General features: G+C 42.7%; 9 protein-coding genes across 10 annotated transcripts in view; 3 read left to right on the top strand and 6 right to left on the bottom strand.

Annotated features, from left to right (window-relative positions):
• Window positions 1-5,405, top strand: part of RB195_023544 (uncharacterized protein) — a gene marked incomplete at both ends in the record, with an annotated part of 28,317 nt that extends 22,912 nt beyond the window's left edge. For both annotated transcript variants that reach the window (XM_064211018.1, XM_064211019.1), the window contains 7 exons: window positions 3,534-3,635; window positions 3,851-3,936; window positions 4,463-4,554; window positions 4,611-4,770; window positions 4,847-4,984; window positions 5,036-5,230; window positions 5,291-5,405. In XM_064211018.1, the coding sequence (XP_064066899.1) occupies window positions 3,534-3,635; window positions 3,851-3,936; window positions 4,463-4,554; window positions 4,611-4,770; window positions 4,847-4,984; window positions 5,036-5,230; window positions 5,291-5,405 (888 nt within the window). The remainder of the gene's footprint in view (window positions 1-3,533; window positions 3,636-3,850; window positions 3,937-4,462; window positions 4,555-4,610; window positions 4,771-4,846; window positions 4,985-5,035; window positions 5,231-5,290) is intronic.
• Window positions 5,406-5,433: 28 nt separating this feature from the next.
• Window positions 5,434-15,142, top strand: RB195_023542 (uncharacterized protein; the record flags this gene model as incomplete). The annotated part of the gene is made up of 3 exons (XM_013447889.2): window positions 5,434-5,491; window positions 14,738-14,871; window positions 14,975-15,142. 3 exons carry the CDS (start codon window positions 5,434-5,436, stop codon window positions 15,140-15,142), a joined length of 360 nt encoding a protein of 119 aa, XP_013303343.2.
• On the top strand, window positions 8,976-9,281 carry RB195_023543 (uncharacterized protein; the record flags this gene model as incomplete). Its single annotated transcript, XM_064211017.1, has 2 exons — window positions 8,976-9,094; window positions 9,164-9,281. 2 exons carry the CDS (start codon window positions 8,976-8,978, stop codon window positions 9,279-9,281), a joined length of 237 nt encoding a protein of 78 aa, XP_064066898.1.
• Window positions 15,143-16,595: 1,453 nt separating the features above from the next.
• Window positions 16,596-20,487, bottom strand: RB195_023539 (uncharacterized protein; the record flags this gene model as incomplete). The annotated part of the gene is made up of 4 exons (XM_064211014.1): window positions 16,596-16,759; window positions 18,337-18,740; window positions 18,946-19,097; window positions 20,425-20,487. The coding sequence occupies 4 exons, from the start codon at window positions 20,485-20,487 to the stop codon at window positions 16,596-16,598; spliced, it is 783 nt and encodes a 260-aa protein (XP_064066895.1).
• RB195_023541 (uncharacterized protein) lies at window positions 16,610-16,879 on the bottom strand (the record flags this gene model as incomplete). The annotated part of the gene is made up of 1 exon (XM_064211016.1): window positions 16,610-16,879. The coding sequence occupies one exon, from the start codon at window positions 16,877-16,879 to the stop codon at window positions 16,610-16,612; it is 270 nt and encodes an 89-aa protein (XP_064066897.1).
• On the bottom strand, window positions 18,278-18,676 carry RB195_023540 (uncharacterized protein; the record flags this gene model as incomplete). The annotated part of the gene is made up of 1 exon (XM_064211015.1): window positions 18,278-18,676. One exon carries the CDS (start codon window positions 18,674-18,676, stop codon window positions 18,278-18,280), a length of 399 nt encoding a protein of 132 aa, XP_064066896.1.
• Window positions 20,488-20,954: 467 nt separating the features above from the next.
• On the bottom strand, window positions 20,955-21,260 carry RB195_023538 (uncharacterized protein; the record flags this gene model as incomplete). Its single annotated transcript, XM_064211013.1, has 1 exon — window positions 20,955-21,260. The coding sequence occupies one exon, from the start codon at window positions 21,258-21,260 to the stop codon at window positions 20,955-20,957; it is 306 nt and encodes a 101-aa protein (XP_064066894.1).
• Window positions 21,261-22,462: 1,202 nt separating this feature from the next.
• On the bottom strand, window positions 22,463-23,567 carry RB195_023537 (uncharacterized protein; the record flags this gene model as incomplete). Its single annotated transcript, XM_064211012.1, has 3 exons — window positions 22,463-22,678; window positions 22,755-23,055; window positions 23,428-23,567. The coding sequence occupies 3 exons, from the start codon at window positions 23,565-23,567 to the stop codon at window positions 22,463-22,465; spliced, it is 657 nt and encodes a 218-aa protein (XP_064066893.1).
• Window positions 23,568-23,582: 15 nt separating this feature from the next.
• On the bottom strand, window positions 23,583-23,858 carry RB195_023536 (uncharacterized protein; the record flags this gene model as incomplete). The annotated part of the gene is made up of 1 exon (XM_064211011.1): window positions 23,583-23,858. One exon carries the CDS (start codon window positions 23,856-23,858, stop codon window positions 23,583-23,585), a length of 276 nt encoding a protein of 91 aa, XP_064066892.1.
• Window positions 23,859-27,417: the final 3,559 nt, after the last annotated feature.

The following is a 27,417-nucleotide window of genomic DNA, read 5'->3' as shown; positions in this document are numbered from 1 at the left end:
TAATTCGTCGAAAGTTGGTGGATCCCGTAAATGAGTAGCTTGTAAAAGATGAATTGTAAACACATTGGGTAACAGTTGCCAAAGTCGTGTGAGTCCCTTTCATGTGAAGCAAAACCGCTATCGTTGCTTAGGGACCTTCCTTTCCTTTAGGTAGAAGATATTAATAACTGGCGGTGAATTTTCTGATTGTTCAGTAATTGATTGGTTTGATTCTGTCGAGACCGGCCAAGGCGCACTAGCATGTTGTTGATAGTAATATTGAGATGAGGAGATATTCAATTTAATCAGTCCTGATTTCCTGCTCCAAGTGAGGATCACCAGGAACTGTTGTGAAAGAACAGCAGGAAGGTTTGAGATTTCAGTTGCAAAAATTGCAGGAAACTTTAGTTAAGCTATCTTCTTTATTTCTCCATCACCTAATAAGGTCATAGCTATGCACTTCAGAAGGATTAGTTAATGCAGAAAGATTGAGAGATATGCAAATTTCTCTCGAGTTACTTTTATAGTAGGTGAGTTCCTGCTATTTCGACATCAGTGCGAGAACAAAACAAAAACGCTATATTTCATTGTTGCTGTTTCTTCATTCTTTATTTCTTTCACCGTTGTAAACTACTGTAAACTATGAAGACAAAGTCGTAGAGCTCTAACGATCGGGTGTATGGCAAGAGGTGCCAGCCAAAACCGGCTGGAAACCGTGCAGCACCGCGCGGCTCTGTATTTACGGCTGCCATCATCGGGTTATCCGTAGACATCGCCTTGCACCATCTAGGCTCCACTCTTTTTTTGTCCTCGAGACTTTTCCATTGCGGCAGTGTGATGAAGAGTGCGAATTTGGAGGGGAACAAAAAGATATGGGAAACGATGTGACGCAAAAAGTTGTGATATCCGCATAAATAGACCCCATATTACCGGTTAACGGATAATAAAGAAAGAGGGAAGTAAATCAATCTATTCAACACAGGGACGGGATATCCAAGATAATTTCTATCTTTGATAGTCCATGTCAATTAGATGTTGTTATCATGATCAAACTGCCTTTATTTGAGATATCTCACACTTTTCATTACATGTTGAAATTCTCTAGATATAGAGACCTTAACCATGACATGCTGCAATGTAAACATTAACGTATTTAGATTCTCACTCAAATTCTTATATAAATATACAGCCCATGTGGAACGTACGTGAAATATCCAAATGAATGCTTATTCTTGTATGTTTATGGAATAAAACATGCTGTCATACTCTTTCCTACTTTCCACACAGTGTTTTATCGCTCCACTTCTCTCTATTCTACATGTATTCATTAATATGATAAGCAAAGAATTAGGTTGGCTACTTATTTTTTTCACACTCATACCTTTTACATCTTCATTTTCTGCGAGCGTTGCGTTTGCCTGGGACCAAAAAGCGGGAGGGGAGGGGTCTGAGACTCAAAAACGAACTCAACAGCGGGTTTGAGGTCAGTGAAAGAATTGAAGTTTCTGCTGCAGAAAATGTTTAAGGACCCGGAATAAGTGGTAATGTGATGGGACGGAGTCTGGGGGAATAGGGTGGATGAGGGCCGTTTCCCAACTCTTGGCCTCAAGTTTGCGATGAACGACCGAAGCGATATGCAGTTTGTTGCATTTTACACAAATATTTAACCTTTGATGGACGTATTTGCATATTTATTGCAGAGAGGGCTCGGTAATCTTTGTGAACTAATGTGAGTAATCTCCTGAAAAACATGGAAAACATCAGCAACGGTTTCGCTTTCGTGCAAAATGATTGCCCGAGAAAGAAAATGAGGAGGCCGGCTAGTGCTTTTAATCAGCATGTGTTAAAGTCCCAATTAGTAACGGTTCATCGAGCCAGGGAATTCGACTTACTTGACTCAACTTGGGCCAAAGAGTAGAAGGTGAAAATCATCATGCGGATGATTTCGATAGCTTCCTTAAAAATGACTATCGTTCTCGCAACCAGCATAGTGAGTGTGTGTGGTCGTTCTTGTCTGGGAAGTAGATAAAGACACTGACTTGATACATCGCGCAGTCCTCGCCATGCAAATCATTGTATAGGCCAGCACAGGTGGGGGAAAGGGATACCCATAAAGATCAGCTAACCGCTGCTGACCTGCCTTTAGCGCCGTGCGTTCAGACAGCATCCACGGCCGCCTTGGATCATCTAGAGTCCGCCTCCCTAGTACCCTCGAACCAGCGCTACGTGCGATGTTCGCGTCGCGATGGGGCGGTGTAAACTGCGGGATGGAAGTGAAGAGCGATTTGACGCATCAAGTTCTGATATGCGAATATGGGAAATTGAGCGCATGTTGTCGGAAATTAAGGAGAAAAAGTAATTTTTCTTAATCGAATTGAAAGATATGTCATCAGAGGCATACCAAAAGATGATATGGTGAATGATAATAGTGGTATGCGTGACCTACATTGACCTCTTTTGACAAACTCTACACAGATAAAGGTTATAACAGAAATATGCCGCAGAGTATGGGCTGTCACAACGTCTTTCAAGGAGTTTAATGTTCATCTTCAAACTGTAACAGTTGTGTGGACAGCGACTTTATGTCCTCATTACTTTTTATGCATTGTTTGAACTTCCTTCTACATTTAACCTTTTTACGCTTCATTCCTCTCTATTCTCTGCATAAAGTCAATGCGACAAGTTGGGTGTATTAGTGGCAAGCAGAGACCTCTGTATCTGCAAGATACGCCTTTAGGTACGACGAATATCTGCGAGGCATGAGTCGCGCCTCTTCAAACGTATGATGCCAATTTCACTTAGCTAGATATGCGAAAAGAAATGCCTGGAAAGCGAACAAAGCAAAGAAATACAGCATGACACAGAACAGTGGGACATTTTTTCAAAGCATCTCTTGTATTCTCATAGATGAATGGATGGTTCCCACAGTTCAGAACAAATAATAACAAATGATAGAAACACTTCCACTCACATTTCCAAAGGCTATTTCACTTATGTGAATTTCTTGAACACCTCTGCTTAATCTATGGTTTCAAATAACTTTTATCGCCATATCACTTTCCTTTTTGTTCGTTTCAAGAAGAACATCGTAAGAACCGCAAGTGCGGTGGAAAAAAATGCATAGTCATAGCGGCAGACGCTGCGAAATGGGCCAGGAAGACGATGTGGGTGGGGCATCAGCGAGACATAACACAAAAGGAGCGGTCAGGCCACTGTGGCGATTGTGACGCTGTCAGGAGTCGGACGGTGCAATCATCGACGTTCATTAGCCTTCTGGATACGCGGCGACACATTATACGGGTATCTTTTTACCGTTCCCCGTCTGCACACACTTCGTAAGCCTGAAGCGGCTCTGAACTAAAGTCGAACACATAGAAGTTGATCAAAGCCGTGCACTTTATCCAGTTGACTGATTATGTGGTAGATTATTTGTTTTTGATGGCGTTATGATTGATTTAAGCCCACAAATAGACCAGCATATCAGAATCCATAAAGAATCAAGGTTATATGTCTCTTTTTTGGGAGTTGCCATTTACCTTACAGTTTTCTTACAGATTACTACTGTTCTGAATCTAGCTGTACGACAGATAAGCAAGCTGGAGACTAACATAGTTTCAGTGGAAAGAATAGGAGAGTATGTGAATTCTCTGACGGAAGTAAGTACCTATCACGTTGCAGCGTTTTTGAAAGAAAACTATGATGTTACAAGTAACGATCTTGGTTTTTTTTACAAGGTCCTAAGATAGACTGGTTCGGTTTTGGCGGTATCTTTGCGAGTTTGTAGTGTTGAATATACTCGCGAAAAACACATCAGTACTGAAATAAAACGGTTTAGAAATTGTTCTTCATAGGTTCGTTACTGCATTTTAAGGCGAATTGGGAATCTGAAGGCGACCAACGTCCCCCACCAGGTTGGCCAAGTGAAGGGAGAATCCAAATTCACAACTATTCTACTCGGTATGAGTTTCACTACTAGGGTTTTGCCGTTGAAAATTTAGGTCTGAAACACTGCTTCGCAGTGCAGTATTAACTTTTCCATTTGTCTTAGAAGGGAGGGACTCCTATAAGTGCTGAAGGAACTGGTTTATGAATGACCTAACCATGAATCGATTGGTAACTATTGTCAGTGGCAGACGCTGGCTAAACACTCAAATTCTAATCAAAGTTCACGCAAAGATGAAGTCATCTGCAGTTTAAACTCACTGGAAATGGCAGTAGTCTACGGATGTATAGTCGGGTCAAAACGACTTGAAACACGGTGCAGTTGCGTAAGTGAGTGCGCTCGAAGCGCCGCGTTGGAAATTCCGCTTGGAATCGTGGTAGGACCATTGCGAACTGCAGCGATGAGAGGTACTAGCATAGATCCTCACTCGCTACGCTTCTAACCGCTACGCTCCACTGCACGGCGGTCCATATCGTTTTGATTCTATTACTGTTCGTATCACAAATTTCGCCTCTTCTTAAGCCTGGAATTTGTATTCAGATATAGACAAGGACTTGATCTTGTAGTTAAGTCGTTGAATGCCAACATAGGACCTCACGAAAAAGTTGGGATTGTAGGAAGAACAGGAGCAGGTTTGTTATCCATCAATTACACCTTTTCTGACAAAAACCAACAGTCTTTAATCTAGGCAAATCATCAATCACCCTTGCTTTGTTTCGGATGATCGAACCAGCTGAAGGTAGTATAATCATTGATGGTGTGGACATTGCCAAGTTAGGTTTACACGATCTGCGCAACCACTTGACTATCATTCCTCAGGATCCTGTACTCTTCTCTGGCACTTTGCGGTACTAATTAAGAGAAGATAACATAGTTGTGTAAGGTAGTTTGCTACCTCCTACAATATCTATGTTTTACTTTTAGTTTCAATCTGGATCCTTTCTATCGTCACAGTGATGACGAAATATGGCACGCTTTGGAACTGGCGAATTTGAAATCCTTTGCGCTCTCGCAAACGGCACAATTAGATCACGAGATCACTGAAGGAGGAGAGAATATTAGGTGTGATTCTGTATGTGTGTTGCATTGCCGGAGGTTGAAATAGTGTTTCAGTGTTGGACAGCGGCAGCTGATATGTCTGGCGCGTGCTTTGTTGCGAAGGACACGAGTTCTTATTTTGGATGAGGCTACCGCTGCTGTTGATATGGGTACAGATGCTCTCATCCAGCGTACTATACGCAAGGAGTTTTCACATAGTACTGTTCTCACAATAGCTCACCGACTTAACACTATTATGGATTATGACAGGTAATTAAAACATATGCCGAATCGCCGTGAACTTATTGCAGGAAACAAGATTATCTTTAGGATCATAGTACTGCACGATGGTCAGATTTCTGAATTCGATAGCCCAGCCAGGCTAATAGCGAACAGATTATCCGAGTTTCACGCCATGGCAAAAAAAGCAGGGATTGTACAGTAGTTCGCTTACAAACTCTTAGGTACTATCCATGTCACTCACTATAGCCTGTGATATTGTTGTTTTATCGTTCCAGAGTTTACGAAGATGTTTATTAAATTTTTTTTGTTTTGGTTTTTCTCACATATAAAGTGGGAGTTGAGACTGACATCACCATAAGGCAGTTGATAATTGATGTCTTGAAAAACATATGCTGAAGCGTCCACAAAACAGCTCGTCCCTCCCTGTATGGTCTATTTCTCTGGCGGACGTTTGCTATAAGGAAAGGACTATCACCTCCAGTATCTATCGTTTATGGTGTTGTACTGATTAACAAAAACAACTCCAGTCCGTGCTTATCTCGAAGGTTAAGGTGCAGGCTGTTGTAGTTGTGCAGCTGTATTGAAGATTTATTCAGAAGCAGAATATAGTGGTACTGGAGCAGATGAAGGACGATCACTTGAAAGATGCTTAAATTTCTCTAGGTAGAAGAACACTGTCTTGTTGTTGTAACTGCATTTGCTTACGTGACTGGCTGACGCCAGCGTTTCAGGCCTTTGATGCTTGTTTTGCTCATTTTCAGTAGTAAGTAAACACTTTCTGGAAATTTCTGAAGTGTATAGATTGCCATAGAAGGTATCAATGTTTCTTGGTATATGTGGAAGATATGATCAGTGTATGTAAAAAATATTAACGCTCACATTTCCATCCCGTTTCCGCATGGAAAAAATAGGTCAAATAGGTCAATAGGTCCGTAACGTCGATAATTGCCTGAATGGACTTTCTGTGGCATACCTATATACGCCAATGGATATCCCTGCAGATTTCGTTGCACGTTCTACAAACCCCTCAGTGGCAGGTTTGCAGCGCAGACGCAAAAAAAGAAGATATCACCTACATGGGCATATCCGTAATCACATAGTCGATCTCTGGTGGGAGCCAAGTTCAATCCGTTCCTGTACGATATGAAAAGAGAAATTCGATCATTGGCTGCGGCAATGCTCCATGTCTTTCTCATCTTGTCTTACTCCTCACCACTCTAGTTCGGAATTCCCCCATGCAATGTACGGTCCAGCGGCACCGTAGCAGGCTATGCGGTGAGGAGGTTCAAAGGTTAGTCCAGTTGATCTGTGAGAGTCCGTGTGAATCCGCGTCGGACGGGCCTACAGACAGACAATTTACTGCTTTATATATTAGTAGATATAAGCGCTGTTGAAAAATTTAGCAGTCTTAGTTTTAATGATATCAGCGCTGCATTTAATGATTACTCAAACTTGATTTTACATCTGAATTCGATACCGCTGCAAAATGAAATGAGGCTGGTGTAATCATCATACTTAGAAAGATAAGGGTTCTACGTCAGATCACTTAAGCTCCAGCTACTACTAAAGTGGATGCTGTATACGTGTATCTCATCCCTGAGAAAAGAAACACGTAATGAAGAAAGTCATTTAGAGAGGAGTGGAGATACGGAGGCGTGCATTTGAGTGAAACGCTGCACAAACAGCCCGTAACATTTTACTGTTTTCTGATGTCAACGCATTAACTCGATGTAGTGAGGCCCTTCTCACTGCAGTCTGGCGCCAAAACACTTCACGCCGCAGGGCCTTGCTCAATCTACGCCACTTTCTTTCTCTTAAGGGCATCACCTCATGAATCTGGGGTGAGACTGATTTCAGGAGGGTAATGCTTATGCGGGGTCGTAGGAGGGAGAGGGTGATTCCCGTTCATTTCTCCCTATATCAGTGTAAACAGACAGCTTCGAACACGATTCCTTACGACGTCCTTTATTGCAATGTGCTACCATTGCGCCCGCCCCCCCCCCCCCCCCCGTGATTCCAGTTGAACGAATCGGATGCGGGGGCGCGGCGCAAAGGTTGGGCATTGCAACAGAAGCCGTCATAAGAAACAGTTCCGGGGTCGTCCGTCTACACTGATACAGGGAGAGGTGACGGAATCACCCTCTTCCATACAATCTACGACCCCATAGGCATTTTCCGCCTGAAACTCGTACCGCATCAGATTCGTAGGGTGATGCCCTTAATTGATATTGTGGGATCCATCTCACTGTCTTATGGCGCTTATATATCCAACTGACGCCCTTCCCACACCATCTCACTACGCTCTGGCTTTGGCATGTCTATGTGAGGCTTTGGAACTCGTTACATCCCAGCTCATTACCTTTTGCTTTCGGCGCATCTAATTGATGCTCCATGACCAGTTCCCTAGTATCTTTCTTTTTTTTTATTTTACACCATAAAACTCCCATATTACCTTACTATATTCTGGCACCGGCACGCCTAAGTGATGTATTTTGACAGGTACCACCTCACCTTACTACTTTACTGCGAGGACATGCGATGACGTTCAGAAACTCAACTTAAACACGAAGAAAAAAGAATTAATTTAGAAGTCTTCTTAAACGCTTGAGCTCAGTTTTTTTTTTCAAAAATAACTTGAAAAAAGCGGAGTACATGCTATTTTGTGATTTTTTACGAAAACACACGAAACGAATTAGTGAACAAAAACCACATAAGAAAAGTCTGCAAATAAATTCTATGAACAACGATTGAAAAAGATGGGAACTTTTAAATAGCAGGGTAGAAAGAATAGTCCAATGTTGAATATTTCGTTCATACCTTCAATGATCCAAAGTTGATCTTATGACATAGGATGCGATCGGTTCTAGATCATTTTGTCTGTTTGTTAAGTAGTGCTGAGATTAAGCATATAACGAAACAATAGTTTCTATTCACAATAGTTCTTTCTTGGTCCTGCTTAATTTCAGCTCTTGAACATTATCATTTGTTTCCTCTGGAAATGATTTGAAAGGAGAAATTGTTATTTTCAAATATGTTTTTGCAGTGAACTAGCAAGAAAAAAGTCAGAAAAGGTTATGGCTAGAAAAAAATCATAAGTTACAAATTCTTACCTTTTTGGAGGGTACAAAAAGGAACTCCACCTCCGAAAAACTTTAGAAAGAAATATTTTGAAAGTGACTGCTATAATTTTGTAATTTGCGAGTGATCTAAACAGGAACGTTAAATCTGTATAATCGAATTAACTACTTGTACTGCTTTACAAAATTGGAGGTACGCACACTCCTGAATATTTATATGTCCTAATGAACACATGACTACACATATGCATGTTCATGCAGCCTCTAACAGTGTTATAACAGTAGAAAACTTGCCTGTCACACGGTTGGTGCGGGTTCATGCAACGTTTTTCATCTCCATATAGTATCTCCGTGACAGAGACTAACCTTTTTATTATATAGCGCGTCGCTAAAATCCTCGAACCACGTTCATCTTAGCAATTCCTGTCGCAGGGAGGAAAATTTCATGTGTCAAATGCACCGTAGGTCTCTGCAACCCGTGTTATACTATAGAGTTTCCGATTCGTCGGATGATGATTTCCGGTGCTTAAAGGCATCAGCTCACGAATCTGACGTGCTATGGATTTCCGATGGCAAAAGACTATAGGGGATTGTAGATAGCAGAAACGGGTGGGATTCTGCTCATTTCTTTCTAATCGGATGCGGTTGATGAGAAACCACCGACCAAGCCGGAGGTTCCGGTATGTATCCAGGAGATGAAAATTGGAAAATCTGGTGGTGACGACGGAGTTAGCTTGGATGTGCTCAAATATCTTCCTCCGTCTGGGATTCGTGAGATGACGAAGATCATTCATTCAACATGGATCGGCAAAAGGTTACCTGACCGTTGGGAATACGCTATCATAACTCCTCTCCATAAGAGATTATCCATCAATGATTTTAGGAGCTATCGAGGAATCTCATTGCTAGGTGCTATGTACAAAGTTTTGGAGTGGATTATCTTGGGCCCACTTATTGAACATCGCAGTGAAACAGTAGCAAGCTGGTTTCGTCCTGATTGATGTACGATTCTACTGGTGTTCATCGGCTTCAAAGTCTAAAAAGGATTATTGCATTGACTTCGAATACCGTTGCCAAATTTCGATCACTCTCCTAACGATGAACACCTGGTAATCTGTGGTGTGTCTGTGGTGCAGCCGATGCGAGCATTCCCGAAGATGTTTCCACTCTTGATGACGCAGCAAGGGTCCGCCTTATTGTTTTGCTTGCAAAATTCTTCAGGAATCAATTTTCGTCATAATCTTCCGCAGTTGCCTTCACAACTACCGACGTAAAACGGTTTAACCGCATCTATCGACGAATCAACGGATCTACCGTGAGGATGCGCATTGACATAAGAGCTTATGTCACTCTTCTGAGCTACAAGGATAGGATTGCTATCGGGGGACCGAACTTAGTAGCATTATTCGTAACGTTAAAGTCCGCCAACGACAATCATACATTAGTCACTTCAACACCGTGTGCTCTCTTCATTCCATAAGGCTCATCCGGGCCAAACAAGGATGAAGATGTTAGTTTGTTACTATGCCTACTGGCCGTTCTTAGACGCCAAAACTGAACAGCCCGTCAGGAACTGTTCCAAATGTGCAGCGTACTCTAGGAATCCCGTTAAATCCGAGCTGCACTCCTGACCGATGCCGACGGCTCTAGGAAACGAATACGCGCTGACTTCGCCGAATCACTCGACGAACACTAAAGCCTCGCTATTGTGGATGCTTATTCGAAGTGGGTGTCTAGATGATTTTTATGTCGACTTCCGCTACTGTCACTGTCATAGAAGATTTTTACACTCAAAAATCATGAGACACTTGCCACAGACATGGCACACAGTTCACATAGGAATCGTCCCACAATTTCTTCCGTTTCGTGGAATTATGCGAGTTCGTTTGTTATCGCTACTCCGCTGGAGCAACGAACAAGGTGAAACATTTGTGGAGACTTTCAAAAAAAGTTTCGCAAAGCCGATGGAAGACAAGAAAAATCTACGCTCTTCAGACCTCCTTGATGCCTCATCTTTAACGCCATTTCCGTCACTACCGAATCATCTCTGACCTGCTGAATATTTCATCGGACGCCGTATTGGAGCAGTACTAGACCTGATGTCTTTACAAATGACAGCAAAATCCAACTTACGACAAAAAACACCAATATGAAAGCTTGGCTCAACCATCACCAGTTCACATGATTGCCACGACTCCATTTACGTAAAGGACTGTCGTGAAGCGAAGAGCATTTAAGCACTGGAAATCATCATGCGACTTGCAAGTTATCTGATTTACATAATCTGCCATCGACGAGTTACCCCCCCCCAACGAGTTACCCAGTTACCTGACAACAACTTCGCAGTCTTCGTCATTTCCACATGGATCAAGCTAAGAATACATATTCCTGATAATTTAAGAAGGAGGTGTCATAAGGTAGTCCAACACCAATGTATGTATTGTAGACTATATGTTAATTTAAACGCTTTAGAAACCCCGCACTTATCATGCTTTGTAATAGCGTGGCAATAATAAGTCCGGTTTGTTTATTTGTTTGCTTATTTGCTTGTGTGTCACGAAAATTCTTGACATGGAAGGAAAGATTTAGCATGTTGAAAAAAAAGAATTTCAAAGAAGGACTACACGATTCGAAATTTTCAGAATTTTTCCGATTTGTTCATTCGAAAACCATGACCTGCTATCATTTAATGTACGCGCCTAAATCACATGTTGCAGAAAAAAGTAGAGTTTCAAGCGAGTACTCAGTCGCAAAACCTAAGCACTCATTCCAGGCTACCGACACCTGCTTAATGTTTGGAACAAATAGATAGCAAAGTTGTAAGTTTGAAGTTGACAAAACGAATAACTTCATGAAATAGAAATTTTCACTTTAAACTGTACTTAGGAACAAATTGTCCATTGGTAATTTCTTCGAGTAGACTTATTAACTTTACAGCTAAGAGTGTATACTTTTTATTGACTTCCAATGTAGCTCTTCTAGAGACACTGGGCACTTTTTACACTTTTCTCTACGAATCATTTTTGCACCTTTAGTGGAACCAGAAAATTCTCGTGATTCACCTTCCTTTCTAACTTTTTTTTACTCCTAATCTCGTTCCGGATTTAACGGTTGTGGTGCCCAATTTCTTTGGAAGCTGTGATTTGGCTTTTTTCGTAACTGATAAGGCTTATTTCCCCTATGCTTATTTCCCCGAAAGCCAAAATTAAGGAAGAGTCAAAAGATGAAGTAATAAAAGAGAAAGAAAAGAAGAGAATTACACTCTCCAAAAAAAAAACTTCAAACAAAAAAAAAACTTTTATGTAAAATCGAAGTCAGTCGAACTAAGTCGTATAAAGATTATGATCCTAGATTTCACTTACAATTAAACTGGTAATGCATGGTGACATAACCCCTTCACGCCAACAAAATTTAGTGGTAGTGACAATCTTGGTCAAGGGACCGTCTTTTCTTAGTATGCATTGTGTTAAATGTTTCGGATTGAGTTCACTTTTTTGGTCCATATTCGACATGATCAGCACACGATACTGCCAAGAACTCTGTCAAATCAATTGCACGATGTGTCAGCACTTTATGCCGAGCATTGGCAAGGGATTTGCATGTCATCCTTGGCTAAATTGTTCCACGGAGGAAGCACAACATGAAAAACGGAGGCGCAGGAGGACGTGGTGAGATAGGTCTCATTGTAGGGGCACCCCATGAAATATGCCGTAATAAAGCGTGCGAAATATAGGATTGGTAGAGCCGAAGACCAAAGTGATGTTCAATTTGTCACCAATGTAGTTCGCACATTGCCGTTTTACACTGCTATCCAAACTGGCACAATGTGCCTAGTTTCTCTCACTCACAACCTCTGCGCATTCATATCGACGTAAATAATCCCCAGTCCGGATCCCACTATTGTACAACTGGGGCATGAATTCGTTCTAAAAAGCTTCCAGCGTCATTCACCTCTTACTGTACATACATGGTGCCATACCTCTAAGCAGAGAAGAGAACAGGATTGCGAATGAACCGACAGAAGACACAGTTCATGACGAACGTCTACTACGAGGACGGATAGTACAACTTGATAGCTCCTGGGTCGTAAAAATTTCGCCATACGTCTACCTTGGACTTCTATGAATGTGGAAAATGACTTGAAGGAAGAACTAAAAAAAGGAAAAAGGGAAAAAGGATGACAGCAGCATTTGCACCCTTCAGGGAAGCTACGGACCAAGATTTCCGTGCCCATCTTCGACTCCACAGTTCTTCCAGCGCTCTGTGACGCAGCGGAGAGGTGAGCAGACAATGCTGCCACGCCTGGGAAGCTACTCACTATCCACAGGGGGCCTTGAAAAATGTCTTCTGAAGTTTAATCGGTGCACAAAACACCTAGCCGGTCTTCGCAGCTCCGACTTACGAGCAATGCCCTGTCTTCTTGATCCAGCGGAATATATATCGAAAGCAAAGCATAGATGGGCCGGTCATACTATGTGAAGTATCGACGTTTCATGGAGTAAAAGACCGCTATAGTGGATCTCAAGATATGCTAAATACCTTCGAGGGAGGCCAACAACGAGATGGGTGAGAGCATGTGTTTAGTACACAAATTGACAAGCTGAGAGCCCAGCTGGTTATGGCTGAAGGGGCTTGTCAACCTCGCCCACGAAACTTGAGGACGCCTTGCATGACGATTGCAAGGGAAAGAAATGAGTGGAGAAGATCCTGGTGTCCGCACGTCCAGTGAAGACAGAAGTGAAGACCATCTAAGTGTCTAAGTAAGTAGTACACAACTGAATTGCCTGCAAATGAAGAGGATTGCCATGGTGAGGGAAGGTTTTGATCGATGGTTGTTTTTAGCCTTGTGATAGTTCAATTTTTCGCTACAAATTTCACTAACAAGGACATGAAATTTATTAACATTTTTACTTTACATATGGATATATTAAGTAAAAATGTTCATAAATGGACAACCAAACAAGTAGTAGGAGCCCACTTCGCTCTCTATATAATAAGTAAAATGTAAGGTTTTGAACGCTTTCGAACTTTGATTTAATCGGTTTTACTGTCATTTAACCTTCTCCTCTTTCGTTAGAATAGCATTTTTTTTCGATTTTCGATTTGAGGAATTATCCTTCATCTCAAAATCGAGCCGAAAATTCTGACTTCTTGTCTTGTTAAGTTTATTTTCGTTCAGTTTGTTTTGCTTTATCAACTGCGAAGTCTTGCAGCAGGGCAGGGGTTGCCTACAAATGTCGCATAAAATCATCGGATTATCTAAATCCAAGTATTGGAGCTGTAACCACTGCTTTGTTTCCTCGAGCTGAGCGAATAATGATGATATTATTTTGCCTCTTTTCTCTATTCAGTGGTTAACTCTGTTTAGTGATACTCGCCTTTGTTGATATCAGGTCACCTACATTAGTAAAAAGTATGGTGTTTCGGTAAAATGCTTCCTATCACTAATATTAATTTGTTCCCTGATCACGTTTTCAACCTTTTAATTTCCAAAGATCTTTTACCTAGATAGCTCGTCTTTATCGATAGCGTCAACTCTAGCATCGCTTCCGTTCTATTCCTCCCCTGACAACCATTACTCGGATAGTTCGCAAATTTTGTAATTTCCATTGAAAATCTTCGGGTCGTATATATACAGATCTTTATCCGAGTCTTTTCCGTTTCGATTCTTGCAATTTCGTCCACAATGGTCGATCCTGGCGCTCCAGAACCGGACCTCCCTCTGAAGTCAGCGCAGACTTTCACATTACTGTGTTTCACGTTTAATTTTAAAAACCGTGGGCAGATTATACGCCTCCAGTCGCATGGATTTTGTGGGAGGACATTGCGTCCTCTCACGAAGACGACGGGAGAAGCTTCTTTGGTGAAAGCGACTCCTAACTGCTCCTTTGCACCTCTTAATCACTTGGTTGCAGGCGTTTGGCTGGACCGACGCATGGGACAATAGCTCAACCCTTACATAGCAGAAACAAGAAGTCCGTACCCTTAATCTACTTGTGTCTCAGGACAGTCACAAAGTGTCTGCAATTAACATCTAACCGTTACCTGGGGACGCGCCACGTGGCCTCACGACTAGCCGGCTTTGATCGGTCTAGTAATGGCGACACGTAATGATGTGGCGTTAATATTAAAAAACCAACCAAATAGTCGTTCTTTTTGTACTCTTATGGCGAACAAGCACTGTAACTCCTGCTTGTGCTGCTCAAAGTCGCGAGACAAGCAAACCATTTGCTTGAAAGGAGAGTCCTAACTTCAGTTGGGACTAGGTAGATGAACCTGCTTCGGGTCGTGCCGCCGCAGGCACGACCGAATAAGCTCATGTGAACGGTCCTCAGCACAACCTTCACAGTTAAACGCTTGAAGTAAAGTATATGGAAGAGAAATGAGAGAATGGTATCATCTGAGAATGGTCATTTGTTGTAGACTATAGGAAACAAGACGGGTTTGACGTTTGCAGGCTCTGGTATCCCAGAAATGAAAACGATCATTCGTGGAGTAGTACTGAGAGATTACTTGACTTTTCGCACGCTTGTGTCAAAAGTTTTCGGCGTTGCATTGTCTTTAGGAAGCGGTGTTCCCATTGGGAAAATGGTATGTCCTCACCATTCGTTACTATTATTTAACTCATGTTCGCTTATTATAATACAAAAACATTGCAAGTAAACAAAAGATTTGTGCATGTTCATCATTACAGGGTCCATTCGTACATATTGCTTCGGTAGTGGCAAATCAGTTGTCATTGCTAGGATCAAAAATTGATTCTGCATTTGGTAGCGAAACGAGGAAGTCTGAATGCTTAGCTGCTGCATGTGCAGTAGGAGTTGCTTGCACATTCAGTGCACCCGTTGGAGGTTTTTTTTAGTGCAATTGTTTTCATATTTTGAGGTGAAAACTACACTGTGTAACATAGGCTAGAGAATAGTGCGCTGAACTCAGGATAGTAAATAATATTGAGTCAGAAGCTAAACTAAGTTCTCATTTGTTCATTTAGTAACTCCCAACATTTTGAAGAACAAACTCCTCATTACAGGCGTGCTATTCTCCATTGAAGTTACAACGATGTATTTCTCGGTACGAAGTTATTGGCGAGGGTTTTTTGCAGCGTGTTGCGGAGCAATAACTATACGCCTACTTAGAGGATTCCTCGTAGAAACGGAAGGTTTCAAAGTTGATATTACTACTTCCTGCACGCAGATCTTCATTCTGGAATCATTGCAGTCACTGTCAATGTCTTCTTCCAAACGAGTTTCTCTCCAGACGCCTTTGTAGCTAATGAACTTCCGCTATTTGTGGTGCTCGGAATTGTTTGTGGTCTGTGAGGTGCCCTACATATATATCGCTTTACCGTAAAGTGGTTCTTTTTCTGCGAAGTAACAAACACGCCAAGAAGATCTTTCAGCAGCAGTACGTTTGAATTATCCGCTTGTAATGACATTGTTGAAACAATTAGATTTCAGCTGGATTGTTTATCCAGTTTTTGTTTCCTTCGCATTCAGTGTTGTATCTTTCCCTCATGGACTAGGAATGTTCTCCACAGGAAGGGTGCGTGTTATTACAAAACATACTTATATTTAAGGAGAACATATCGCTGTTTTTTTCTTTTCGCTTAAGCGAAAATGCTTCTGGGTTACAAACAGTGGCATTTGCAACGAGAAAGAGATAAATAGGCAGGTACCAAGGTGTTCTCTTTAACGTAAGCGCTACAAGTCTTCGCGTCTCTCTCCATACCGATTATACATTCACTGGAAAAGCCATTTTTAGTTTAACAGGAAAATTGAAGTTAGTGCGTTGTTCGTAAAGGACAAGGATTAAAAGCCCTGACCTGACAGATGGGTCAAGTGAGTCCTTTTATTCTTCTTTACAAGTCTCGTACCAACTTATAGACCGAGGGATGAAAGAGTTGGTTAGCTCTTGGGGATTTTGAACCAGTGCTTTCACAGCGGAACCTCTCACCGACTGCGCTACCTCAGCCATCTTCTTTAATACAAAGCGCTAATTTGCTTGCTTGTCTGCCGAATTCTCACGACCACTCAAAGGTCAGGTGTACCTCAAATTAGATAAAGGCAGTATCACGAAATTGTTACGAAAGTGTTACAGAAACCCAAAAAAAAACGTAGAGTTCAATTTATGGATTGCGAAGCGAGCATGGCTCCGCAATGTGACCAAGAAGGCGGAGACGGTTCTCTGCTATTACCTTAAGAGGGGGTCAAGATGTTGATGTCTTCCTCCTGTCATCCGCCAGTACATCGTATGAACTTCTGAAGTAAAGTTCTTCGTTATGGCACACCATTGGCCAGAAGTAGTCAAGCATCCGTTTAAACAGCTTCCTTTACATCTCGCAGTCGACCCATTTCTCCACCATCGTTGCTGATGCGGCACAAGTCACCGATCTGTACATCATGATAAGGCGAACTGCGGATAGGTAGATTAGCAGCTTGACTTCGTTGGCGACGAGGGTCGACCACAAGCACTTCGTCTGCTGAATATCTCTTTTTGAACCGCTGTAGTTTTTCAGCATGCAGCTCAAATACTCGTCCACATGTTCATCTGTTTGTCCATTCACCCCGATTCCTACCGACTCTCTTGCAGAGACCCACATCTGGTTGCAATCTATCAGCGCGGAGTCGTAAACCGTAGGTTGCAACTAATTTCTATACAAGGTCGACGTTATGTTGCGCTGCTTAAAACGGATGTTACTACATTGTCGGTGCATTCAAGGTCGACTAAGGGACGCCCGAATGGCGCAAGAACCACATGAACGGGACATTGCTCCACTGTTCTTCGTATGATATTACCGATGGCAAGTTGAACAGAAAAGGTCCCGCGACAGTCCTTTATCTTACTTGATACTCCCCAATTCATAACGGTAAAGTAAGTCCGGCTGCTGTTTGAAGAGCAGCGGTTCTTCTTATGTACACGCCCTCGATCAGGCGAACAAATTTTTCTGGAATACCATTGTCGCGAACCGTATTGAAAAAAAGGACTCGGTGAGCAGGGTCAAAAGCGGTTTCAAAGTTCAAAAAGGCTAACTGGATACACTTCAAGTGTCGCTGCCTCATTTCGATCCTTTCCTGACGATAAGCACTGGTAAATCGTGGTTCGACAAAGATGCAAGTTGGCTTGTTCATCACGGGTGGTGTCTTCGCAATGTTTGATAAATCGATTCATTATCCGTTCTGAGACTTTCTACATTACACGCAGCAGAGATATTGCTTGGTAGTTCTTGTTCTCCGTGACGGATAACTTCTTGTGGAGGAAAATTATAATAGCGCGTCTCCACGATTCAAACATCCTTTCGTCAATCCATATTGAACTGATGATCTTCGTTATCTCACGACTCCAAGAAGGAGGAAGAGATTTCAGCATTTCTGCACTAATTCCGTATTCTCCTCCAATACTTCTATTCTTCATTTTTTGGATACATACCTGGACTTCCCACTCGATCGGTGGTTCCTCGGTGACCGCGATGTACATTGGCCGTTGGACGTGCTCGAATTTAGGGATTGATGGCGCTTGTTGGTTCAGCAAAGTGTGTGTTTCCTCCAGATGGGTAATGTTGCCTTTCCGGTAGCGACTCTATTGGTAGGAGGACAGGCAAACATCTCTTCATTCTGGCGGTCCAACTGTCTCAGCAGATCGTAAGCTTTATTCGGATCGCGACCATGTTTCAGCTGACGACACAAGTTTCTCCTCGTACATTTCTCCTGCTCAGATCGGCATTAGTGCGAACGATAAATACAGAATTGTACGTGGATCTTGTCTCCGCTGGGGCAAAGGCGAACTTCTTCCTTGGCGTCATAACCAGGAGGGTTTTCTTTGCAGCGGCCTCAATACTAGTGAGAGAGTCATCAAGCCTATTGTTGGTCCGTGAAATAATAATTATCGGAGCCCATTCGCGTAGTTACTTTCTGCATTCTTCATCCTGCAGACCTACTATGTCGATCTTTGGTTGAGGTTGAACTCCTCAACTTCTTTTTTGGAACTATAAATTCAAGATTCAATTCAAGCAGGATGGTGGTCGGAATCGAATGTGACGCATCATTATTCCACACCTACAAGATTTTTGGATATCCGACAAGGGAGTATTATCCTTTCGAAACGTAGTCTGACTCCTCTTAAGTGTGGAAGCAATGATGAGATTTATCTCCTCACAGAAATCTACCAGACCGTTGTTCGACGTTTGCTCACCGGCACAATACCACTTCTCTAGCACATAGGATTGTTGTTCGAGTCCCATCTTCGCGTTCGCGTCGATTCCGATAATAGCCGCCTGCTGACATGGTGTCTTGGATATCACTGCAGGGAGTTCATCATAAAACGCATCCTTGTTGTAGTCCTCAGTGGTCTCCATAGGTGCGTGAGCACTTACGAGTCCTTGTTCTCTGCGATCCCGCATTTGTACTAAGGCGCTTTTTGATGACCTCAAAGTGAATTCCTTCATCAGGCTACTGTAGTCGTTCCTTAAAGCTCAGCCTCCCAGTAAGACACCAGAAAAAGATCTGCCAGCTAGGTTTTTGCTTCCGTGCGCGGAAGTAACAGCAACGGTTTGTCTATGCGTGTAAGCTCGTGTATGAAACCAACTTCATCAACACAATTTATGGCTGGCTTTTGGAAAATCACCACATTCGCTCTTTTTTCTAAAGAACGCCAAGCACCTAATTTGACCTATGTTCTGCCGTCAGTTTCTGTAGGACGTGAGAGTTGATGTCCAGCTGCAATGGTTCTCCACTTGAGCTCCATCCATTTCGTTGTAATTCCAATGCTTTTTCTCTGAGGAAAAAGTTGCGAGCGGAATTGGGGAGTTCATTTTCCAATTGCTGAATTGTCCTTGTGGTTAGTGGAGTAAAACGTATTTTTTCCGTTTTGTTTTAATGACGAGTGTCTCATTTTCCTTCTGAATAGTTAGTGTGCTATCAAATTGTTACTGCAGTATTTTTCAGTACGCTTTACAAGAAGAATGGTAGTTCTCTTATTATGAAAATCCCATACCTCAAGGGCCTGCATAATTTGTTACACTTGCACGCCATAATAAACACTTAATGTCTTGTTATCACTTAATATCTTTCGGAAGATTTGTATAAATTTCTGCATGAGTGCGGCTGTAACTTTGTACTCTGAACAGTGAAGCCAATACTGACTAATACAAAAAGATTGGAACGTAGGAAGGAGAATAATCATTATTTAGTACACTAAAAGGTTAACGTCCATAAATCGCTCTATTATCCTAAAAAGAGGGTGGGAGGTGTTTCTTCCTACGAGGTATGTCAGGACGCACCATCCTTGTGCACACCGCATCCAGTGAGCGGTCAACTATCACTGAGGTCTCTAAGGAGCCCATCATGATCATGATCATGCTATATAATAACGGCTTAGTCTGTCTTGTGTGTGTGTGTGTGTGTGTGTGTGTGTGTGTGTGTGTGTGTGTGTGTGTGTGTGTGTGTGTGTGTGTGTGTGTGTGTGTGTGTGTGTGTGTGTGTGTGTGTGTGTGTGTGTGTGTGTGTGTGTGTGTGTGTGTGTGTGTGTGTGTGTGTGTGTGTGTGTGTGTGTGTGTGTGTGTGTGTGTGTGTGTGTGTGTGTGTGTGTGTGTGTGTGTGTGTGTGTGTGTGTGTGTGTGTGTGTGTGTGTGTGTGTGTGTGTGTGTGTGTGTGTGTGTGTGTGTGTGTGTGTGTGTGTGTGTGTGTGTGTGTGTGTGTGTGTGTGTGTGTGTGTGTGTGTGTGTGTGTGTGTGTGTGTGTGTGTGTGTGTGTGTGTGTGTGTGTGTGTGTGTGTGTGTGTGTGTGTGTGTGTGTGTGTGTGTGTGTGTGTGTGTGTGTGTGTGTGTGTGTGTGTGTGTGTGTGTGTGTGTGTGTGTGTGTGTGTGTGTGTGTGTGTGTGTGTGTGTGTGTGTGTGTGTGTGTGTGTGTGTGTGTGTGTGTGTGTGTGTGTGTGTGTGTGTGTGTGTGTGTGTGTGTGTGTGTGTGTGTGTGTGTGTGTGTGTGTGTGTGTGTGTGTGTGTGTGTGTGTGTGTGTGTGTGTGTGTGTGTGTGTGTGTGTGTGTGTGTGTGTGTGTGTGTGTGTGTGTGTGTGTGTGTGTGTGTGTGAAACGAAAACCCAAAAGGAGGGTGCGACGGGACCACCGGCATCGAATTGGTGCACCTTGATTACCTTGATCACTTTGACTCCCGTTGATCTTCGAACTGGTCGAGCGGGCGCCAATTCTTCTTCCATTTGTCTCGATCGCGTGCCAGAGTCGCCCAGTGGTTCCTCCTTTCGCGTGGGACACAAAGAGCACCATAATTTTTTTTGAAGGACTTCGTGAAGAAATCTGAACATCGGGTCGGCGGTCTTCCTGTAGTGCGCTTAATATCACAGGGAACCCTCACGGCTCTGGTCCAACGTCGTTAAAGCGCATTACGTGTCCGACCCACTTTATTTTACTTTCCTTGGCAAACGCGACGGCGTCTCTAATCTTCGATCGCTGACGTAGGAGAGAACTTCGAATCGCGTCCCTCACTTGCGTCAAACGGGATACTCCTAACATAATTAGGCGTTCAATGACGCTCACCGCGTTTTCTTCCTGCTTGCGAAATGCCCACGTTTCCGAAGCACAGGTCAAAACAGGAAGTACGGTGGTGTTGAAGAGGTGAGCGCGGAGCCGGGTGTTCCTTATCTTCTTCACTACATCCCCGATGCTCTTATACGCTCCCTAAGCCGCTCGTGTCCTCCTGCCCAGCTCGAGGGTCAGGTCGTTCATCATGTTTTGAATTCCCGAGCCAGATAAACGTAGCTGGTGGATATGTTTGTTCCGTTGAGCGTGACAAGACCCATCCGTTGCGCATGAACATCGTCTTTTGCAGATTCAGCTGAAAATCGATGCATCCACATGTTTCGTCGAATTCGGTCAGCATTCGTTCCGCTAGGCTGATGCTAGGTGTTATCAGTACGATGTCATCCGCAAAGCGCAAATGGTGTAGCTGCTGACCATCAACCTTCACTCTCATGCTGTGAATATTTTGGGCGAGATTGTATCACCCTGTCGAACCCCCTTTTCACGTCAATGATGATATTCTTGTATTAGATTGATGTATAATTATGGAACGTTTATATTAACACGTTTTTCTTTAGTAAAAATTGGTGTTTTGTTTATTTCATTTTCATAAAAATGATCCTCAATATTTAGTTTAAAAAATGCGTCTCGGAAATCACACTCATATTCGCCATATTATGCTCTACCACTACGAGAAAGGATGGACCGCAGCCCAGTCATTTCGCGATCTCAACGAACTTTTTGGCAAAGGAACAATTACTGATAGTGCAGCACGGAAGTGATTTATTCGCTTTAAATCAGGTGACACTAGTTTGGAGGATAAAGAAGGAAGAGGTCGGCCATCGGATTTTGATGATCAAGCACTTCTGACAGCCGTGGAAGAGGACGAAAGCCTGACAACGCGAATGCTGGCTGAAGGCTTTAATGTCAATCAATCAACGATAGTTCGACGCCTGAAGAAGCTTGGAAAGGTATGGAAATTAGTTAGCTGGCAATCGAGGCGAAAATACCGCGCAAAAAAACCACATCGTGTTTCATCACGATAACGCCCGTCCACATGTTGAGCGCCGTGTAGTCGAATCCATCGCCAATAAGGGATGGGATCTGCTCCCACATCTGTTGTACTCACCGACAGAAGCACTAACGGACTATCATGTCAATCGCTCTTTGAAAAGCTGGGAAACAAACTAAGTCTACGACGACTTGGATGATTCGGTGGCTGATGTCAAAGCGTGGATTGCCTCCAAGAATCGTGACTTCTTCGCACGTGGAATCGACCGACTACCAAGTAAATGGGCAGCAGTTCTTAAAGTGGATGGTGACTATGCTCTTGAATGATCATTTAAACATGTTTTGATTAAATATTGTTATTGTTTTTGTTGAATAAAAATATTTTTAAAAACGTTCCATGACTATGCATCAACCTAATAGAATGGCGAAATTCTGGTCAGTGAAGTTACTGTACAACTCTCGAAATACCTTCATGTATTGAGCCTTGGTTGTCCAAAGCTTCTACGACCGCTTCCGTCTCAACTGTGTCGAAGGCCTTCTTCAAGCCGATGAAGGTGAGACAGAGCAGCATCTTGTACTCTCGTAATACCTCGATGAATTTGTGTGAATGTGATCAATCGGGCTGAATCCTTTTCGAAACCCTGCTTACTCGCATGGCTGTCCTTCATCGAAGACTTTTTCAGTCCCATTAAGGATCACTCTTGTAAAGAGCTTGTAGATGATGGACAGTAAGCAATTTGGGTGATAGTTGCCGATGTCATGTGGATCTCCCTTTTTATACAACAACACGGTCTTGCTGGCCTCCACTGTTTTGGAACCTTGCGTTCCGACAGGTAACGTGTAAAGAGCCTCGCCAGGGTGCTGATGAGTACTGGCGAGAGGTTTTTCAGGTGTTTTGGTCTTATTCTGTCGGGACCGGGTGCGAACGATTTCTTACCGACATAATAACATGTCGTACTTCGGACGGGAAAACTTCTAAAATGACATGTCCGTCTTCCCTCAGATGGTGAGGAGGCAAGTAGACATGGCTGTCGAAGAGATCAGAGTAGAAGTCGTAGATGATTTTCTCCATCTCTCTTCTCGATGCAGTAGTTGTTCCCTTAGGGTTCCGGAGAGCAGTCATCCTCGTCTTGCGACTGGCGAAGTCTCGACGGGCATAGCGGATGCTTTTCCCCGCCTCTGCGGCTTCAGCCAGCACTTCTGCTCTTCTCTCTTTAAGGCCTTCCTTTATAGCCTCTCTGCAAAGCTTTACGAGCTAGGGCGTGAGTTCTTGGTTCCCTGCGGCTCGTGCTGCTCCGCGCTGGCGTATCAGCTCAAGAGTTTCAAGAGACAGGCGTCTCTTGGTGGTTTTAAAACTCTCAGCCTGCTTCGCGCAGTGAAGGTGTTCAACGAGCCGGTCGTATTCCTCGTCGATGTTGTCCATTGCGGAATTTTTCCAAAAGCTGGCTAGCGTAGCGAAGAGATCCTAGTTAATGATAGTTCTGGAACTTCCCTCTCTGAACTTGGGGGCTTTCTCTTCTCTCCTTGTGAAGAAAAATCTTCATCGGAGGAGGAGATGGTCCGATCCCGTATAAAACTTTGGTACAACAGCGACGTCCGTCAGGCAGAACCTTTTATTGACGATGATGTGGTCTATTTCATTACGGTACCCTCCACCGGGTGACTCCCACGCCCAGGGGAGAGAAGAGGGCTTCTGGAATTGCGAGTTCCCATGGATGGTCTTAGTCGTCATGATGAACCCGGAGAGCATTTCCTCCTGTTCATTCTATTGTAGTCGGTGTGTCCCGATGTGAAGTTCCTCTAGCGTTCTTCTTGGGCCAACTTTGGCGTTGAAATAGCCAATTATGACCTTGCAAAAGGCATGATCTTCTCGGTAGAACTTCTCCACGTCCATATAAGAAGCTTCGACTTCTTCTTCTTCGTACCTTGATGTTGGAGCGCAAGCGACGAAGATAGTCAAAGCTGGTGTTGGACCACATCTTCTCATCCGCAGACGTCCGATTCCGGTCGTAAGTTCGAAAGAGTCGATGTTCTTTGCCATACTCGTGTTGACGAGGACACCAACTCCACCAACACCTCTACAGTAGGATTGCTAATTCTTCAACAGAAGACAAAAAAGATGCGAATCCACGTCGTTTTCGTCTTCTGCCTTTCTAGTCTTTTTTTCATAACTCACCTTACTTTGATCTTTATTATAAGACCTACACATTAATAGATTCGTGAGCGCGAGCTCTACCGATAGAATGTGATTAGAACTTTCAAAACCCATCAAAGAAGCAGTTTCTGAACTTAAAAATTGCTTTCTTACAAAATTTGCAAAACTATTTGTTCTAGAAAGACCTTATCTCTTGGTTTTCCAGCTCTACAGGATTTTCGGTTCTTTGCAGCTAAAGTTACAACTTCCGTATTTTGCACTTTTTACTCTGATTTTTGACTGTTCCTAAATCGCTAACAAACTAGGCCAGCCATCTGTCGGCGCAATACAATAGAGAACAGACTTTGTCCAATGAATTTTTCCAATTTCTTCTTTAATATGTTTCAGCTGCCGTCAGTTTTGAACCTGCAAAGATATAAAACTTTTCATGTGTTTTTACAGAAAACTTATTTTTTGCGGTTTATTGGAAGTTTCTTCAAATATCAAGTGGGTATGTTTTTCAGGAGAGAGATCTATTGAATGGTGTCGATTTCAAAATTTGTGTCTTTCAAAATTTGGTCACAAACTACTTCTCCTGTATGGAAGGTTATTGTCATCTAAGCACGTCGACTCATCAGATACCTTAGGATACACATCGAGCTATTTATATTTTATCTATTCATATATTATATTTATGAGTATTAAATAGTATTATAGTATTTATAGCTATTTGTATTTCATCTATTTATATATTATATCTATTCTACTTTTTCAAAAGTAGAATAACTACAGACAAACATGTTATACCTACAGAGCGATATTCTTCAGAACTGCCTGTTTTATCCTTTTTTTATTCACATTATTTCTTTTTGTTTTACATGAATTCTTCACTCCTCAAAATTTAAGTAAAGTCATCAAGTCGAAAAAATGATTTTATTTAAACGAATCTTTCTACGACGACTGGAATGGAGCAATCGAATGACGAATAAAATAGAATTATCAGTGAAGTAGAAATCTGAATAGCACAATTCACCGCTGGAGTCCAAGTAAAACTGGTGATGGCTACACCTCCCGGTGATGACAATCAATCAAATCTCAGGTTGCCAAGGACGTCTGTGATTCTGGATCAAGGCGACACATGCATGGATCGCCATGGAGACAGTCTCAGACTTTTTTTCCCTAAAACATAGGAATTGAATCCACAGATACCTTCTCGGAGCTGCAGAGCGCATCAAATTTTATGTGATTGCTCTGCAAGAGATCAGGATGAGTGAAAAGCGGCATATGAATGACGATGCACTCGTCATTCGCGGAGAGAACGAAAACACGAAACGTATTGAATGTTGGTTCTGCTACGGACCCATCTGTCGTTAGTCTCCTCAATTTTCACGATATCATGTCAACTCGCAAGGCTATTGTCGGCTTCCGTCCAGCGAGCCAAAAATCCATAAGCATCAACTGCTATTTACTAACATGAGCAGCTGATGAATCTGAATCGGTCGCGTTTCATGAAGAGGTGGAGAAAGTGATCTGCGACGAAAAGTCCTTCTACACATTTGTTGTCGGAGTCTTCAACGGCCACAGAAGTGGAATATAGAATCGGAAGATTTGGACTAGCGGACCGGAATGGAAGTGGGAATCGTCTCGTCGGAATGATGTCTGCTACTCGCCTTTTTCATGGGAGTCCTATTTTCATCGAAAAACAGATCATCGTCGATGGACATGGGAATCGCTAACATTACGACGCAGATCGACCACATATCCACCAAGCGGAAGTAGGTTTTTTTGATGTCTTGGTAGTACCATCTTTTTATAGCAATTCTGATCACCGTTTTTGGACGAGAATACGATACAGGCATCTTTTCCAAAATATGGAGAGAAAAATCTGTTATCGGCAACGAAGAGAGTCCTATACTGCGATTGCATGCTTTAGTACTCCTTATCCCAGGGCGGTTTGCAAATCAAGGAAGGCCCAAATGTAGATCACGACCTGCTCTTCAGGGTTGAGCCTGCGTGGAACGTGCCATGAAGCTGTGTACGACAAGCTTGGGGCGAATCTCAAAAAACGCCAAAAAATGGTTGTGGAGAAGGACGTTGTGGCTTGATTCGAGTGCATTACATACTGAGCGCTTGGTGGGAAACACTAGCTGGATTCGGTTACGGTTTTAACTTCATGAACTACATCCAAACCTTCGAGAGTTACAGAGGTCTGTTGGGAATACTGCGGAATAAATCCTTGGCCTGATCTTCTTTGATTATGGGAAAGCCTTGGCAGCGTAGAAGGAAATACAATACTGTCAGCGCTGACCGATCAAGGCGTGGGCGCGAGTGTGTGAGGACATCGATCAATTGTTACGATTGGTGCAGCACTGCGATACAGCTCTTCCTCCACCCTTTCATCATAACGATTGGGAAGGGAGAACAGATTCGGCGATATACTATCGCGAAATCTGTTCACTACTGCTGAAGTTTCCTCTCAAATTTTCCTTTTCGCGGACATTGTTATTTTATCAAGAAGTGAAATCAGTAAAGCAGAAACGATGCTAAGGAAACAAACTAAGCAGGAAAGAGAATATGATTGTTAATAAACAGAATGAAGACACAGCTTATTGAGAACAGGAGAGATGCAACTTGAAGGTTCCCCGAAGTTCCCAAAGCGCCGAAACTTCATCATGCGTGTACTTCAGATGTTCCTTGAACATGAACAACTACTTGAGGGAATAACTGAATAGAAGCATGAGAGCAGCGTAGGCGCTATTCGCACCCGTCAAGGAAGCTGCAGGTTTTCAAATCCCATGATATATAAAAATGTGCAGAGATAAAGATGGAATCCTTTACTGAGATTTTTTTTTAAATGCTCCTCAATGATGACAGATCTGATTGTTAGATACGTTCTGTTCTCTATACTGCTTCGTTTAATTCCTTGAGCATCGCCTCTTCTTCACTGGTACTACTCGAAATAAATTATGAATAAATGATGTGTGCCTGCAAGGGAACTTTCAGTGCACATAATGAAATAGTGCGTTACGTTTTTCTCATTGTTGTACTCATTGTTGTGTTGCATATCTTCCCAGACTATTGGTGAATGGAGTAATCTTACACGTCTCGAACAAACCATATCTCGTGGTGTGGGTGGTGTACAGCGTAAAACAGCGGCAGATGAATAGCTCATCTAACAATGGAGAAGTACAATGCTCTAAGTTAGTGATAAAACTCAAAGGCGATGCTTTTCTATGGTATAGTTTGGAACTACTGCATATAAGTTGTAGGAAATGCGTGAGCTGACTTGTCGCGCATACAAACATCCTCCTTCTCATTCTCATTGGTAACTGGGATAAAAATTTACAGGATACAGTAAAGATGTAATAAACTATTTTTTCTAACCATGGGCAAGTGTTTTGTTATCTCCTTTTATGCCCTTGGCTGATATTGAATATTTTCGCGTGTTTGAAATGAAAATGTACGA

This window comes from Necator americanus, chromosome X, assembly GCF_031761385.1.
Source record: "Necator americanus strain Aroian chromosome X, whole genome shotgun sequence".
NCBI lineage: Eukaryota > Metazoa > Nematoda > Chromadorea > Rhabditida > Ancylostomatidae > Necator > Necator americanus.
Note: the sequence above shows the minus strand (reverse complement) of the source record. Positions and strands in the feature narration are given on the sequence as shown.